This window comes from Macadamia integrifolia, chromosome 3 (assembly GCF_013358625.1).
Source record: "Macadamia integrifolia cultivar HAES 741 chromosome 3, SCU_Mint_v3, whole genome shotgun sequence".
NCBI lineage: Eukaryota > Viridiplantae > Streptophyta > Magnoliopsida > Proteales > Proteaceae > Macadamia > Macadamia integrifolia.
Genome location: NC_056559.1, coordinates 26281298 through 26298739, shown reverse-complemented (window position 1 = coordinate 26298739; position 17442 = coordinate 26281298). Strand labels below are relative to the sequence as shown.

The 17442-nt window shown below is 37.4% G+C and overlaps 1 protein-coding gene across 4 annotated transcripts; it reads left to right on the top strand.

The window, feature by feature from the left end:
• Window positions 1-457: 457 nt before the first annotated feature.
• On the top strand, window positions 458-5959 carry LOC122072660 (chloroplast processing peptidase-like). Of its 4 annotated transcripts, XM_042637038.1 has the most exons (7): window positions 485-781; window positions 1127-1398; window positions 4136-4204; window positions 4304-4372; window positions 4935-5021; window positions 5419-5486; window positions 5606-5959. In XM_042637038.1, exons 2-7 carry the CDS (start codon window positions 1171-1173, stop codon window positions 5670-5672), a joined length of 588 nt encoding a protein of 195 aa, XP_042492972.1. In that variant the 5' UTR covers window positions 485-781; window positions 1127-1170; the 3' UTR covers window positions 5673-5959. The 4 variants fall into 4 exon arrangements, with proteins under 4 accessions (XP_042492974.1, XP_042492973.1, XP_042492972.1 ...); XM_042637036.1 differs by having other exon boundaries at window positions 485-1398; XM_042637039.1 differs by lacking the exon at window positions 5606-5959 and having other exon boundaries at window positions 473-1398; window positions 5105-5485.
• The last annotated feature ends 11483 nt before the right edge of the window (window positions 5960-17442 follow it).

Here is a 17442-nt window from a genome sequence, read left to right as displayed (position 1 = left end):
TTGAGTGAGTGTTAGTAAATAGAAAGGGAGTTCAATAAGAGCAACATATTATTGAGATAATTCTCTAATTTGACGAGCGGCATATGGATATAATACCATCAGAAATGCTTGTGGGTATAAAATGATGGAAGCCTTTTTCAAAAATTTACAAGGTGACTATTAGATAAATTTAAGGCATTTTGGTTATGTGTTTAATTTGGTGGCTAATTTCAACCTTATTTACACAAGGGAATGAAACATTACTTCAAAATTACGATCATATACAGATGGTGGATAATATTTCTATTAAATTTAGGTTTCGCAGAACCACAATATGGAAATTATTAAGGGCATTATGGGAATTAGGGCAGGTTCCAACTTGTTTGGACCCAATTTCCAAATTAAAAAGATATAGCATGGCCTGGTATAGGGAGATGTTCTGGCCTTGCCCAAACATAAGGTCTTGGCGGGAATGGGCACAGAATTTAGACAACATATTAATTGTCTAATCTTAGGGCCTTAGGCCCAGTCTGCAAAAACCAGTGTCTGCCGAGAGAGAGAGAGAGAGAGAGAGAGAGAGAGAGGTTTCTCTCTCATGGCCATGGTGCGAAGAATGACGTCAGTGAGAGAAACAGAGAAACTTGGGCACCAAGAAACCCAAATCCCCTCTCGATGCCAATTCTCTCTCTCTTGATCTCTTTCGCTTGCTTGCTAACTTGCAGCGTTCAAGACTAAAGAGGGCTAATAGGAAGAAGGTTGGAAGGTGGAAGGAAGGAGCAGAAATCATCACAGTGACTTCAGGGTTCTTTTCCTTTCCTTCCTTTTCTGTTCTTCAGCTCAGTAGTTAATTTCGCTCTTATCTCTAACGATTTAACCCACGGCTTCTTCTTGTTCGTCTGCGTCGATCCTTGAGGATCGGATGCTTGAGCTTCTGTTTCTCGAGCCGAAGCTACGGAGCTTAAGCAGTAATCTCAAGCTTATTGTCTATTACAGTCTCTACAACATAAGTCATTTCTTCTTAGACAAGTGGCACCGTCGAATGCGAGTTGTCAATGTTCGATTTAAACCCTTTGAAGCTTGAAGCCTTTCGTCCATTTCGTTGTTGATGACGCTGTGATCTCTGCTGCTGCTTCTTCTTCTTTTGTAGTTTAAATCGCTTCTGTGCTTGTTCTCTGCGCTGAAAGTTGCAAAATGAGCTACTTGAGACCGTCGGCATTGTACCGGTTTCTTCTCACTTTCCCTTCGCTGCGATGGATGCCGTGTCAGACATTAGCGTTTTTACGATGGCCCACTCTTGATGGGTTTATGAGCTTTCTGGTGTTGGTTCTCCTATGGTCGATGTTTGTGGAGGTTCGCTTCATACCTTCATCATCTATGTATCCTACCCTCCGGGTTGGGGATCGAATCATCGCCGAGAAGGTAGCTATATTGTCTGTTGATCATTTTATCCTTAAGTTTTTTATTTTATCTTGTAATTTCTCATGATCTCATTCAAAATTGCGGCTATCCCTTGTGATCATTGTATCATTGACTGTTCATTTCGAGTTAAATCTCATAAAGGTTGAGATTTTATGCTGAAATTCCTGGTAGTGATTTTGAAGCCGTTTTTAGGAATTGGAATTCCATATGATATGCAACTGAAGAAAAATCCCAGAGATATTCATTCAGAAAGAAGCAAAGTCCCAGAGTCTTATTAATGGGAATTAGGGACTTTGAATGTGGAGCAGTGATTGCTACCTTCTAAAAAGGCTCCCAGCCCTGATGTGCTGCATAAGAGCAGCCTTATCTATTTTGCTCAAATCATTGCACCCCATTCATGTTCAGACTTTGAGTTTGATGCAGTTGATTCAATACCATATTATTTTGCGAAGCATTAGTATTGATGATAGCAACTTGTAGAGTGAGGTCTTAAAACCTATCCTCTCTCAAACAGGCGCTGAATATCGTAATCTCTGCAAGTATTCTGGTTGGCATGTTGATGCAGTGGATTGTTGTGGCGTCCTTCTCACTGAAATGGTTATAGATTAGGTTCCTGCTCTTAAGATAAAGAGATTATCAAGCAAAAGTATGTCCAACTTTGTAGTCCTTGAAGGGTGTGAGATGGCGTCAGGCCCAGGGTTTGAGGCACATGAGAGAGAGAGAGAGAGAGAGAGAGAGAGAGGTGAAGATTTGCATTTGAGCTCAACAATAAACTACTAGGTGTGCTAACAGAGCAGCAACTACTATACCTAACTCATATCAGCTTCCTATTTTTTTAGGGAGGAATCGATCTGTTGAAATGCTTCTATGACATTAGAGAATGCAGTGAGGATCATGGGAGCCATGCATGGAAGGAGAAATGTTATCTTGTTGGCCACTTCTTATGCTCCGTCCCATTTCCCCCTCTGGGGACGATGCAGTTGCAGCAACTGAAATACAGTACAGAATCATGTTCGATTCCCAACTGTTCTGTTCCCTTTTTTGATTAATGTTAATATATTTTAAATCATTCGCAGTTCTCAAGCTCTACAATCCACATCTCAAACTCTCAAGGAGAAAGTCTCCTCTTCGGAATGTGATCCTTCCTGTTTTTGTCATAGAGGAAGTGGGCATCCAAAAATGTGGCTGACCAGGCGTTGAGGAGCTGAGGAGAGGGGGGGACCCGGGAACTGATATGAATAAAGCCATTGAAGTGGCTGCCTACTCATGGAGAATTAGTTGCAGGGCTGGAACTGGGGGTGTGTGTGTGTGTGTGTGTGTGTGTGTGTGTGTGTGTTTTTGTGTGTGTGTGTGAACAACATTTTCCCTAATGTGTCTAACTCTCATGTGAGGAGGAGATAGACACAGGGAGCACTGGCATAGGCCGCGTTCCCAGACATAAAACCATATATATAGGGAGAAAGTTTTCTGGTTGGGATCGTGGCCCCTGCACCATCTCCCCAACCGATGAGAGTGCATGGGTGTGCATAGACCAAAAGGGGTGCTGTGGTCATTTTGCACACCTCCTTTGTCTGGTTGCAGGGGCCCACTCCCAAATAGAAAACACTTGCCTATAGTTGGTGCATTTTGTTTCCATAAGTTGTGACTATAAAAAAGCAAAGCATTCTAGACTAGCCTAACTGCAATATCAACCTCCTCTGCTGCCTTTCACTTCCTTCTGAAAGGTACATTATTTTCGGTTCACATTTTAAGCTTGCTTTGGGTGGCTGCCTCCATAGTTTCCATGTTGCCAAGGATGGATCTTGGCAGTGGCTTGGCATCTTGTTGCCTAGGCGAGTCCAAGGTGCCCCAGCGGAAGAAGGATATTGCCAGTTCACAGATCTGCTCTTTTCACGTAGACAGACAACATGATGGTCTTCTTCCCCACCTTGTTGACTGGATCTTGTCTAGGTTCCTAGATACACTGAAGGACTTTTTGTCTTGGGCATCACAGGATGATGTCACTTTGGTGCTGCCTTGACTATTATGGACCTCTCTGGTGAATTCTGTCTCCACTTTTTCTGAATAACATCTTGGGATTACCTATGAAACATGTTTATTGGGTTTTTGTTTCTTCAACTCATATGTAGTCCCCTCCTGTGGTCACTCAACCTGTGCATTTTCTGTTGTCAAGGGACAGCTTGATTTGGAAAATGATTGAGTGGTTGTTAAGCAGTTTAGATTGGACTGGTTTAGAAACAATCATTTGTTAGATTTTAATATCTGGTATTATCATCTCTTTAACTGATTCTGGTTAACTCTTTCCCTACACTTCTCTTCATTTGGTGTCTATATCTCAATGCCCCCATAGCTTTTGAGAAGCATGTTAACTTTCCAGCTAGGTAAATACATTTGGGAATTTAGTTCCTGTCATCCAATATAAAGTTCTGTTTTGTCATCCTATCCTACATCTTCCCTTGGTCTGGAGGAGCTTACTCAGAATAGTCCTGCAACAGTTATTGAGTTTCACTTCCTTGAGAGTTCTGTTTTTTTAGTGCCTCCCACTCAATTTTATGGAAGCTTTGCTTGCTAGTTGACATGAACGCTTTGTTTTTTTGCTACATGTGGCAAGAGTCAATACTGAAAGGAGGAGATGAGATGGTCCCTTCCTTTACCTTGGCTCTGATAATTATTATTTTTGTATGCTATGCAGTTTGCACAGCTAATGATATTAATGTTCTCTATATTTCTCCTTCAGGTGTCGTATTACTTCAAAAGCGTTTCTGTAGATGATATTGTACTTTTCAAGGCACCTAAAAATTTACAGGTCTGGTTGGTATTATGGAAAAAAAATATCCATGTTCATGTCTCTTTGTATGTCACTAACATTGTAAACCTTCTGCTACCCTTTCCTGTCTTTCCATAGGATATTGGATTCAGGAAGGAGGATGTTTTCATTAAAAGAATTGTAGCGAAAGCTGGTGATTTAGTTGAGGTATTGCTTTCATAAATGATGGTTGTAGATTCTCAGTTCTCACATTGTTGATAGAATGTGTATTATTGCATGCTCATTGCAAATATGTTATTTTGGTGTTCTAATTTTAGGTCTTTATGTTTCATTCATTTTTTTTTTCCAAAGGTTTGGGGAAGAGAGGGGGGGATTGGTGGTTCCTTTCGCCCTCCTTCAGCCTTGCTGTCCCATTGAAATTTGATGTTTCTTGACAATTTCATCAACTTCTATAAATTATGGTGCTATATTCCAAGCATGTGATGTTTTTGTCTTAATGGATGTGGATGATACTCTAAAGTTGCAGTTCTTCCTAGTTAATCTTCGTATGTACCATTAAGTATCCTTTCAATGAGTGTTCCATCATTCAAGTCTTGGTGGCTATTGAACAAATCTGAATAGTGGTACCATTGATTAGATCTTAGATCCAGAATATGCTTTCCTTTCTTTTCTCCTCGTTAATGTGTAGCACTACAACCCATGTTGTTGGTAGCTGTCCTTTTAATGGTTAATTCCCCAAAATTAAGTCTTGTTAATGCTGTCCATTCAGGTTCAACATGGATTACTCTATATCAATGGGATTGCCCATTATGAAGATTTCATAGCAGAACGGCCAACGTACAAATTGAGTGCTACTGTGCGCCTCCTACCTGTCATCCCTTATTTTTCTCAATATTCTTTTTTTACCTTTTTCCATTTTGAGATTTCATGTATCGGCAGAGTGTTCTTGAACAACATTACGGGGTAGGAACCGCCTGGGCAAAAGATTACAACTGGTCAATTAATTCTGAACGCTAAGTGTGCACTATATCTTCGGGTGAAGAAAAGAAAGGGGGTTGTGTGCAAGATGGAAGAAGTGGCCCGGTGGACTCCATGTTGTTGACATCTGAGAGCTCCGTGATTGTATTATCATTTGCCTGAGCCTCAGACGGTGCACTGTCTGCTTGGTCTATCCCTTGGTTATTCCATAGTTCTCTTGGCCCCCAAACTTGGATGATGTGTATATCAAATTTCTCTGTTTCCTATATTTGCAGTATGTACCTCGGCATCATGTTTATGTGTTGGGTGACAACCGTAACAACAGCTGCGACTCCCATGTTTGGTTAGTATATCAATAATTGATTCCCAAGGCAGCTCCATTTATCTGTCAATTTTCTCCTCAAGCAGATGAGAGGGACCAGACCTTCATTTGATCTAATTTCTGATTTGAATTGATCGCAGGGGACCTCTACCTATTGGAAATATTGTTGGGAGACATGTGATGTGTTGCAGACCTCTAAATCAGTGATACTTGGAGATAGGAAGCATTCTATAATGAAAGAAGCCTGTTTTATCTTTGTTATCCATGAGTTTGGCTGAACCTGGTTTGTAAGGTGTACTGTTAAAATGCATTGGGTCCTTGTTAGGCAGTCTTACATGCATGTTGGTTGAACTAGCAAATATTGCTTTGCTGGTATTCTGTAACTGTTAGTTGTGACTATGAAGTTGTGTTTCTTTGTTGTTAAGATCCTTTTGTCTTTGACAATAACTTCATGTTGTGTGAACTGCGAAGGACACACTGGTTATTGTTCTATACATCCAAATGTGGGTCGGAAGATGGTAAGCGCTAACTAGCGAGATCTTTTTTCTATTTTTTCCTTGAACTCCGTAAGAAGTATTTTCATTTATTTAAAGTATTCTAGCTGGTATGGAAGGATGGCAATCAGGACATTACGGTGACCTGTGATTGGATTGGATTGGATTGGATTAGTACATTACATGGTGTATCATAGAATAAACTATAAACTGACGTGCATAGAAACAATGTGACAGAAAACTCACCTGTAGGCTGACTATAGTCTTTATATAGTGACAGAAAACTCAATTGTAGGGTAACATAGTCTTTAGAGAGCAATGGAGGACACTCATTCTCCCATAATCCACTTCTAATGCCCATATTTGAGCTTGACAGTGGATGGGCACATGTACTATTTGAGAAGAGGTGAAGTGGAATAATAGGTGCTTCATATCTAGCAAGAGGGTAGAGGAGTTAAGGCCAGTTATTCAGATTGTCTTGCTAAAGATGATGGACCAACTCTAAACAATCCATCTTCACCTGTTTCAATGTTAAAGTGTTCTATTCTAAAAGCTTAAGCTATTAGGTGAAGTCCAACTAATCATCCATAATCCCTAAGCTTACGAATATTGGATTATTCCCAATGGCCCTAATATCCCAAACAGTTCAAAAGGCAGCATATTTGGTGCTTGCTGCCATAAATATTCTATGTTTGTTATGCACAATAAATGCAAATGCTGAACAGGTTGAATTGGGTAGCATGTAGAAACGAAAATCTTTGACTTTGCAGAAAACAAATGAAAATTACAAAACAAAAGATCACACAATGTCATGATTAACATGGTTTGGTAAGATTGCTATTTCCACAATCAGACGAGTTTTGCTTCATTATCAATAGAGAATATGGTTTGAGCCACTCATCTGACATAATACAAGACATCGTACCTCCAACATAGAGACATCAAATAAAAAATTGATTGACGGTGAGAGTAGTTTATCCGTTTTTCTATTATATTGGGCTTAGCATTAATTATTATAAAAGATATACATGTAACTGCACCAAGTTAAGGCCATGTAAGGGTTGTAGCTAAGTTGTTGCAATCCCGGCAGAGCTAAATTTTATCCGTTTTCACCCCATGTTGTATATTCGGGATTGGGTTGAAACTTGTAGATAAGTGGGGGAAATGGGATTGACTGCCGTGTGGCAAATATAAGGGCAAAGCTATTTTGCCAAGACTAGCAAAATGGATATTCTGCTACTTTTACTCGTCAATAAATATGGATTAGAGTGTCTTTACTGGCCCACCTAGAGAGGTTTATCTAGTCGGTACCTGCACTATTGATGGAGCAACAAGAGTGCATGTAGAGGTATCAATATGAATGGGCTTTTTTATTTGATAACGGGTGGGACTGTAATTTCATATATCCATATCCAGGATGGCAGATTCAAATAAAAGCTGCTACTTTTATAAGAACATGTCCCGTTCCAAACATGTTCCTTAAAAGACTTCTGCTACCTTTGCTTAAGGGCATGTGTTCACTTTGGAGGTCTATGTCACCTTTTCTTCTGAGGGTAGCACATATTCTATTTTTAAGCTTGTAACATTGTGCATAAGGACAGAGACCATTTGGTTAGAAACAGATGCAGTTCTTATTCTCTGGGAGCCTTCAGTAGTAACAGAGAATGTACAAAAGGAGTTGAGAGAAATGAAGGCTCAAGAACATATTCTGTTTAGATCCTCACAACCAAGAGAAAGCCATTTGTGATAAGGAATATCTCTGCATCCTAATCATGTCAAGGTTGAGATTAGGAGATATTGACATATCCATCACAAAGGTGATTGCAAAGGTTGAGATTAGAGGATATGAGATGGTTATCTTGCTTTAATGGACAATTTGACCATTGTCCATTACAGAGATATATGCATGAGATTGGCCTCCACCAAGAGGAATATGTTGGGTGGTTGTGGAGTTCTTCCACAAATTAATAATGGGTTTTTTTAATTGGATAAGGTTTGGGGACTAGGGATGTATGGGTCTTCTGAACTCTTATACTGTCTTTGCCCTGGCCCATACTGAGTCTATATCTAAACCTACAACCTAACCATACATCTTTTAAGTCCTCAAATACTGTCCATGCTGATCATGTAGTAGAGGAATATTTTGGGTTGTATATTATTGATCCCAAAGCTTAGCCTCCCCTGATATTCTTCCCTTTTTACTCTGTTCCTCCTCCCTCCCCCATGCCTCAGCACCAATAAAAATTATTAATATATATATATATATATTGGTAACCATAGGTTTCTTAACAAGTACTCAAATTATGATTATTAGCTTAGGTACAAAATTCAATACATCACACTGAAGGATTGCCTCATTAGTCATTTTAATTTTCAAATTGTATTACCACTGCTAGGCTGTGTAGCGTTCGATAGTGCTTCTCTATGTCTATCTCCTTTCCCCCCTCCTATGAAATGATATATCTACCCCTACCCAATTGTGGGAGGAGAGAGATAGACACATAGAGGAGCTAGTGTACGATAAGAAGTTGGACAATGAGTTCAATCTCTTAAGTACATTATTCATCTTATGATTGTACATCATAGATTCAAAATATTCCCACTTGTATTCTATTCTCTTGCCCTTGTGCAAAAATTAAAACAAGAGAGAGGGTTATCTGAGCAATAGTGGCATCGGGGAGTGCAGTAATGAGATGCGACAAAATAGAATCATACATAGGAGGGCAATGAGGTCATTTCATATTAGAAAGAGAGAAATAGACAAAGTTGCTAGCATACTTGCCTCCATATAATTTTTAAAACTTTTGATAGAAAATTAAAGGGTCTTGATATATTCACTAAGAAGTGAATAGTGATAAGTTCACAAATTACCACTTGACAAGTAACAGGTGGGTCCATATTATAAAGAACTCTTCACCCATCTCTTTGGCCAAATTTAAAAAAAAAAATGGGCACTAGATATGGATCAAAAGTCTATTTAAAGTAGTAGAAAAGTACATACATGCCCATAACTATCATTATAACCTACTACAGGTGTATGGTATTCTTGTATATTGTAATTTTTTCAGACTTTAGAACCGTGTTTTGAGTCGCATTATATATTCACATTGGATGAAATTTTACTAGTGAGATGAATAGATGATTCTTTACAATATGGATCCACTCGATTTCTATTATTTCTTTCAAATGCAACACCAACAACTTAGAAAAATCTCAACTAAATAGAGTCAACTACATAGATCTTTGCCCTCCAAAAGGTAAAAGGTTCTATCTGAAATCCATGAACAATAACATTTTCAAAAATATATAAAATCACCACAAGTTACTTACCAAAATCTACTCATGTGACAATATTCCTAAAGAAAGAGAGTGACAATAAGCTAGTAGACTACATGAATAGACAACTAACAGTTCAACCACTAGGTTTAGCTTCTTATGCAAACATCCAGGATTCCATGGTAACAATAGATATTTCACCAACCAAGGCACACACTTGCCATAACATACATAGCCATTTTCACCACCTCAACTAACTTCTTTTTTTCTCATCATTGGCCCAACTTCTATTCGCAACACTGCTTCAAAAGTTAGATCAGAATTGAAAGAATTGACTGAATTCACTAGGGTCAATTCTCATAGTCAACTGAGTTAAACCGATTCATAATAGATTTTTGGAGAAATTTTGAATAAAAATGAATGGAGACTGATCCCATGATGGATTTATTAGTGCTCATTTTGACAGCTACCATACAATGCTTCCATTATTAGCATATTTGCCTATGGGTTGATTTTTCTATTTCTCTATTTAGTGGGTACACGTTTTACATAATTTACTAATTCTTTTCACACTCAAACACGAGCCCATATCCTCATAATTGGACCTCACTCATTGCACTAAAATGGGCTCATCATTTGTTTCTATCGGTGGTTTGGTGCTTCCCATTTCCAGGCAATTCTTGATGGTCTTCAAGACTTTTAAACTCAAAGCAGGGTTTAAGTATTGGTATCGGATTGATTGGATCAGTTGGATTGTATATTTGTCTTTAAATATTTAATTATTGAATTCATACTTTTATGTATAAATTTTAGATATGAAAAATAAGAATTTATTAAGGGATGTCGAATTATTTTCATATTTTTCTCTTATTTTTTCCATATTATTGCTATTAACAACATTTTTTATTTTTTAAATAAAACTCAATAATATTTTTCGATAAAAAAATCCAAACCTAAAAAGGGTTGTAGGAATACTCCTTATATGTTGTTTTACCCTAATATTTATTTCATCTAATCATAAAAAGGATATTTTAAGTTCTTTTTTGGGTTTTAAAATCCTAAGTATATATATGTTTCATGAATGATCGTATTAAATATATATCATATCGTTACTATACGCATTGTTGTTGCACGGCTCCAAATCGCACGAACCTACACAACACTAATAAGAGGTTGGCCCGGAGGAGACTCTGGGATTAGGCTCCAATGCTTAAGTTAGTATTCATTCTCACATTTGGGTATTCAGTCGATTGAGAGTCTTACCTGTACGGTTGGGGCTAGGTGCCCCTTATATAGAGGATACGAATCTTCCTTATTGGTCGAGCAGTTCAACCGTGCATCCACAGGCCTTCCCTCTATTGGTGGGACTATTCCTCATGGCTGCTGACCTGGCTAGAATCATAACGGTTAATTCAACTGGGGTTAGTTTCCCTCAATGGTTAACTTGACCAAGGTTAGATCTTCTAACAGCTAACTCAATCGAGGTGAACTTGGGGTCAGGTAGCTTGGGGGTTAAGCAATCCTACCTAACCATAGTTAGTGATCCGAGGTTAGGTAACCGTCTAATCCTCGTTAACTTTCTTGAGTAAGGTTGCAAGAGTGGGGACCTCTCTTGGGAGTAGGTCGGGAGGTCAGGGGCCTCCCTTGGGTGTTGTTCGGGAGGTTGCTACGGTGGGGTGAGGAGCTCAACTTAAGTTCGTGTTATCGAGACTGGGGGTGCGACTACATGACCATTGACTAGTCAACAAATGTATATGATATATCACACATTTTATTACGTTAGAATTTTTAAACGTATTATTGTTATCAGTTTCTTCAATTATCGTACATAAACCATTCCTGTATCATTGTTGTTCTCAAATTTACTAACTATATCAATGAGTGAAAGAAGAAACTAGTGATTTATAAGCACGGTCCAACTCCTTACATGTAAGACAATCAGCCTCAGACCTCGAAACCCAAAACGAACAATAAAATAGCTTTTCTGCCCACTCTTGGGTAGAATAAGTTCTAGTCAGGACTTACTTTCCCCAAACTTACATGGGTTTTGGTAATAATTTGACAAGAGCTTAGATGCATTTTAAGCACTTGGGTAACTTTCTTGTTTTAGGGCCCTTTTAGCCTGTCCTCTGATCCTGTCTTATTATGCCAGATGAGAAATAGATCACCACCACCACCACTATCATTTTTTTTGTTTTCAGTTCTTTATGAATAAGTTGCATCCAAACTTGCAAAGGATATGACATTTGGTTGTACATCATTGGTTGCTACTGCTTCAATTCACTTAGATAGCCAACACGTGTCCTGGTCAAAGATTCTTTTTGACATTAATAACTCACCGGTTCAAATTCTCATTGCCGACGAAAACTTAAAAAAAGATAGTTTTATTAGAAACACCGCCGTATACAGACAGTGAGAGCGATACCTGAGGTACCTTTCACTAGTTGCGAAATTTTTACAAACACCTGGTAGGCACTACCGCCGTTTCGCCGCGTTTCGACCGAGTCAAAGAACCCGAGTCTTCCTCAGACAGAGAGAATGGTTTGTCCTGTAAACAGTCAACGAAACCAAGACCCTTTTTCCTTTTTCAACTGCTCAGGTAAGCAAAAGCGTGTGGAGAGTGGGGTCCACACGCTGAGAAATGGAATCAAAATTGTGATAGGAAGAGTTGACTAGCGAATCTTTTAAGACTGAAACGTCGTCTTCGCACTCGATACGTCTGCTAGTGGCTCCACATACTGACATCAATTTTGACTGTCTGCCGACCAATGAGGAAGATAAGATCAGGCGGTTGCTATTGAAAGCACTGGCTTTTCCTTCATTCTCAACCGTTGGTTTCCCAATTCCCAACTTTTACTTCATTCTCCACCTTTGGTTTCCCAATCACCCTACCCACCCCTCCCCCAAAATCATGGTTCTCTTTTTCAAGTTAATCGTATCTTCTACCCAACTCTTCTCTTATAATTCATAATTAAAAGCCTGCTACTACCATGTACCATCCAATATAATATAATAAAAAAAGACCAACCTTCCATGGAGAGGGGTCTACAAGTATTGGTGTCTAGTGCCAAATGCCAACTTGTTCTTCCCTTCACATCTCCTGTTAGCTTCTTCCCCAACAAAACTCTGAACTTGTTACATCATCATATCTTTGTAAACATTAATTTGGGTCTATATTGGAAGCTCAAAGACCTTCAAAGTCCTTGATTTGAATTTTCTATCATATTTGTTTATAATATAATTACTTGTTTTAATCACTATCTATTGTTAATGCCAAATAATCAAAACTACAATCTAATAATTTTATTTTTATTTTTATTATTTAATTTGTTTTTAGTTTAAGGGGGAGGAGTTATATAAGCTTGTACAACTAAATTATATCCCAATAATGTTTCAGTTTTGTTGCCTTCATAGAAGGATTTTAAAAAAATAATAAAAATTTCGACTGTTTTATTTTCTTTTTAGTTCACATGTATTTTTATTTTTTGGGTGAATCATCTCCTTCTCAACACTAACTCTGCATGAGCCACGTCCCAATTGCATTAGATGATGTGGTCATGACAAGCATGATAATTTAACTTTTTATATTTATTATTTTATTTAATAAAATCAATACTTCAAATGTGCCTTAAAAGAATTATTTTACTAATAAAATGTTAGATAATATAATAATGTAAAGAACCCTCTTTGTAAGCAGCTTGGAGCGCTTCCCACTATGATTGATTGATGTCTTTCCTTCTTCAATTTGTTTTCTCTCCGGGGGTGCTTTCCAATGGTGATTGGTTAGAAAAGAAATCGGCAAACCCTTGCCTCATTACAAACATCAAACCGAAAACGATGAAAGAACTTCTCTTGCGCTTGACCTCTTAAATATCATATGAATTAATAAAATATAAATATAGATATGTAAAACAAGAAAAGAACAAGGGCTGTATATACATCCATTGGCTAATAAGCTAACAAGATGGCCGTGGAATAACAATTAAAAGTTATAGGAAAAAAGAAGAAGGAAAAGGTAAGAAAAAGTATCCTCAATTAAGGAGGTTTGGAAAAAAAAAAAACATTTTCCAACCCCAAAGTCTCAAATAAACCACAATTTCAAGTAGACAAAACTCTATGATAATTTGTTTTGCCATGCTTTATTGAAACCAAACTTTTTTTTCCTAAAGTTTTGAATTCAATAAACATTAAAGGTATGTCCTAAGTCTTTGTGGTTAGATTTCTATGAAAAAAAAAAACAAAAATAAAATATAAAATTGATCACACATGATCTAAGCATTAAACTTTTAGGTTCAAATAGTCAACGTCGTTCTAGAGATGTGATCCAAGGTCCACAATTTGAGGCGCCTTGAAAACGATGAATTAAATCTCCATAGTTTGTAAGGATAGAGACGAGTTGAGCTAATCTATATTGATTATTACTACAAAGTGTACCATAGTCTAAATTAAAAGAGTGCAAAATAAAGATTGAACAAAGCAAAGAATGATTAAACTTTTAGGCTGTGTTTGGTATTCGCTCTAAGTCAATAAAAGCATTTCAAGAAATCATACCAAACATAGATCTTAAATATCTGGAACACGCAGTAGTTATTTATCATAGATCTATCATCTCATATTTTCAACCTCAACATTTTGTGGGTCTCGGATATCCCATATTTTGAAGATCTAAACTTTAAGTCTCGCTTAAGGAGGATGAATTATAAAACTATACTTTGACATCGTCAACAATCATATAATGGACTTTTGAAATTAAGTCTGTATTTGGTATGATATTTTGGAATACATTATTGACCTAGATCGTATACCAAACACAACCTTATTGTGTCCATTGTCAAATGATATAAGCAGTTGATTGCAACGTCGGCATTATAGAAGTCCTTAAGTTAACACTCTTGTCTCATTCAACAATTCCAAAACCTTTGATGCTTCAACAAAACTCTAGAAATCATACATTTGTTTATGCCTTTCGTGTATGTTGCATCAAATTCCTAATTAATTTGAATCACTTATCCAAGAAAATGATAATTATTTCTATATTTGAGTATTTGACACCACATTAGGTTCTTAAAAGTCAAAAAGAACAAACAACCCCATCAATAACAATCAAAGTATACCCAAAGTTCTTGTAAACCACACAACCAAAGTTTATATATGTAGCTGTACTTGTCCAACAGTCTCAAACAAAGAATTGACAGATACCCACCACAGTAACCAGGGAAAAAACTGTTCTTCACATTAATTGATGTGTCATAAGAATTCTATTTTGGGGCATATAAGTAAGCTTAATAATCTGATTTCCTTTCTGATGACTACTTACTAAAACTCTTTGGTGGTCCATTGAGGCACATTACCCATCATAAACATGGGCTGACATTCAAGGTTTGGTACTCTGAATCATGTGGGAAGGTTTGAGGTAGGCTGGTCCATTATCAGATGGTCCATGGTCATAGTCATTGATTGAGATTAAAGGCACTGAATCATGAACACAGATAATAGTAAGAATAAGCAGAAGAAGGCAATAAAAGAACATGCTCTGCAACCCAAAAGAGCAATATAATGTTACAAGTGGGAAAAATAATTTAATGAAACCATGAAACCTTTTGGATGAGGATTGGATTTAAAAAGCCCCTTTGCGATATTTTTTTCCTCACTCTTTTTGAAAAATGGCGGGTCGAATCAAGTGTGCGGTGAAGAGGGAAGGCCACCTAAAAGCCATTGTAGAAGGCATAAATAGTCATCCCACATGTTCTTATGAAAGCACTATCTAATGGCTTTTTCTTCTATCCTAAAGACTTGTAAGGGAATAAAAGGGAAGATAAGAGTGATCTCTTTACATTCCCAAGTTCATATATTCAAACATTTCAGCTCCATACTTTATCTTAAGAATATCTCTTTTGACTGTTGTCTGATCAAATTGATTTTCGTTTATAAGCAAAACCTCAAAGTAATCAAAAATATATTTGATGTATTCACTACTTGTTTCAACTTGCAACTACACACTCACTTCCTTTATCTTCTTCTTAATTTATATAGATTTATTTGTTATGGGTTAATCATTAGATCTTAATAATGGATTTTGGATCTTACCTGTTATGCTGCCGGACCCACAAATGTATTTCAGTACTAATTGTACAATTCTTTGTCCTTGATGAAGCAATGCTTCCATTGCCTAAACATTATTCTTCATACACTCACCTCTAAACTAGTGAGAGAGAGAGAGAGAGAGAGCTGGATTGGTCTTCTCTCAATTACAGAATGCATTGCATTGGTTTACTTTGCAGAAGGTTGATCAAATTGATTTTCTTCTAACCAAGCAAACCTCTAAAACTAACCAAACATATCCTTCATGTATTAATTACTACTGATATCAACTTGCAAATACACACTTACTCACTCCCTCTTCTTCTTCCATTAAACTGATTTTTAATTCTAATCATACAATTTTTAGTCCTTGATGAAACAATGCTTCCATTACCTAAACGTTATTATACATCCACTCAAATCTAAACCGGTAAGAGAGAGCAGTCTGGGTCTTCTGTCAATACCAAAATCATTTGGATTTTGTTACCCTGCAGAGGGTTGGAAAAAGGGAGGGGGGGTGTTTTCAGTTAGATCTGAGTTAATAAGTGATTACACACACCAACTTGCGAAGGATGGTCCACTTGGTAAGTAAAAGTATTTGTTCAAACACTAGTTTATAGAAACTGACTGTCTTCCAAATTAACTCAAATATGAGAATCTGAATCGAAACAGAGGAAATCACAATAGTTTTGAGTCAAGGTAACAATACTGAGTTTCATTAGTACAAGTACTGAAACAAAGTTATGGAAGCTATGTCATCTTCAACTAGCTGAAGTTCTAATACTTAACTGTAATTGGCAGTAAGCAACTATGCCATGAGGTTCTTCTGCAAGTTCCTGTTGGTGATCCTACATGGAGTACTCATCATTAAGTGGTTTGTGAGATCAAACACCAAGAAACACGAATAATAAAGAGACAATAGATCCGTACGACATAGCGATTTAACGAGGTTCACACATCAGGGTGGTGTGCTACGTCCTCGGGCGAAGAAGAAGATGATTCACTATGCAGAAGAGAGATTACACCCTAACAGCAGCGAGGAAAAACTCACCCTGAAACCCTAGCTGCTTGAAAACCCTAGAATACAATGACTTTCTCAACAAACAACAGTACATTATATATACTCCAAAATCGTGGGTCGACCCATCGGGTCACGATCAATCCGGTCGAACCATACAGCCCCCGCACCCCCATACTCCGAATTTGGGCCTATCGTCCCAACCCCTCTGCTTCCATCACAGATCTCAGAAAAATTCCCATTCAAGTCACCACCAAAATATGTCGAATCGGGTCAATCTTCAAAACGGGTCAAGAATTCGAGACAAACTTAACATGGTCTTCCAACTGTGTTCCACCCTCCTCCTTCCCCCTCTTTATTCACTTTTCTAATACACCCTCCACTTAATGAGATGATTATAGCTTAAAGACAGGTAGTTTATTCGGTTAATTCCTCAAACAAACAAGGACGGCTGAGAACTCTCCTTCAGTAATCAAAGATTATATAGCACAAACCAGATTCACCTATTGGTGCTTTTATTTTTAATCAGTCACTGTTTCATATAAAATAATCTACACTTGCTAATAAAGTGTTCTAACACTAAGCTAATGTTGTGTGTTGCTGGTTCAACCACGTGTAAATTCTAGTCGATTCGAAAAAATTGATTGGTCCTTCATTTAACAAAATTAAATTTATATTGAAATTTAATTATAAACACAAAAAAGGCATTCAAAATTCAAAGATCCTAAGAGTGCATCGTAGTGCCCTTTGTTCACTACTTCATTCATTCCTCAGTCCTTGGGAGCTAAAGAGAGAATTAGATACTGTATCCAACTATAGATTTTAATGACTTAAAAGTTTAATCATAAAATGGTAGGGTACTCATACCATGCTTGGATTTTATTTTTTTTTCTTTTAAATATCACTATAGTGGATACACATTTAGAGGTACAAAGGGAACCATATTCTTATACTTTCAAGAAGGATGGAGGGAAAGCCACACACGTGAGATGAGGGGAAAAAGAATGGCAATGTGAAAAAAAATGTAATATTTTAATTCTCTTAGTGCTGTTCCTTATGCTCCTCAGTCCTCTATATAAGCTTAACTGAATCAGAGGGACTTGCAGCT

What these genes read in the sequence shown, in the direction of transcription:
- LOC122072660 (XM_042637038.1), top strand. Translation starts at nt 1,171, where the DNA reads ATGAGCTACTTGAGACCGTCGGCATTGTACCGGTTTCTTCTCACTTTC. An exon ending in AAGCTGGTGATTTAGTTGAG is followed by an intron (nt 4,373 to 4,934) that starts GTATTGCTTTCA and finishes CTGTCCATTCAG; the next exon opens with GTTCAACATGGATTACTCTA. An exon ending in AGCTGCGACTCCCATGTTTG is followed by an intron (nt 5,487 to 5,605) that starts GTTAGTATATCA and finishes AATTGATCGCAG; the next exon opens with GGGACCTCTACCTATTGGAA.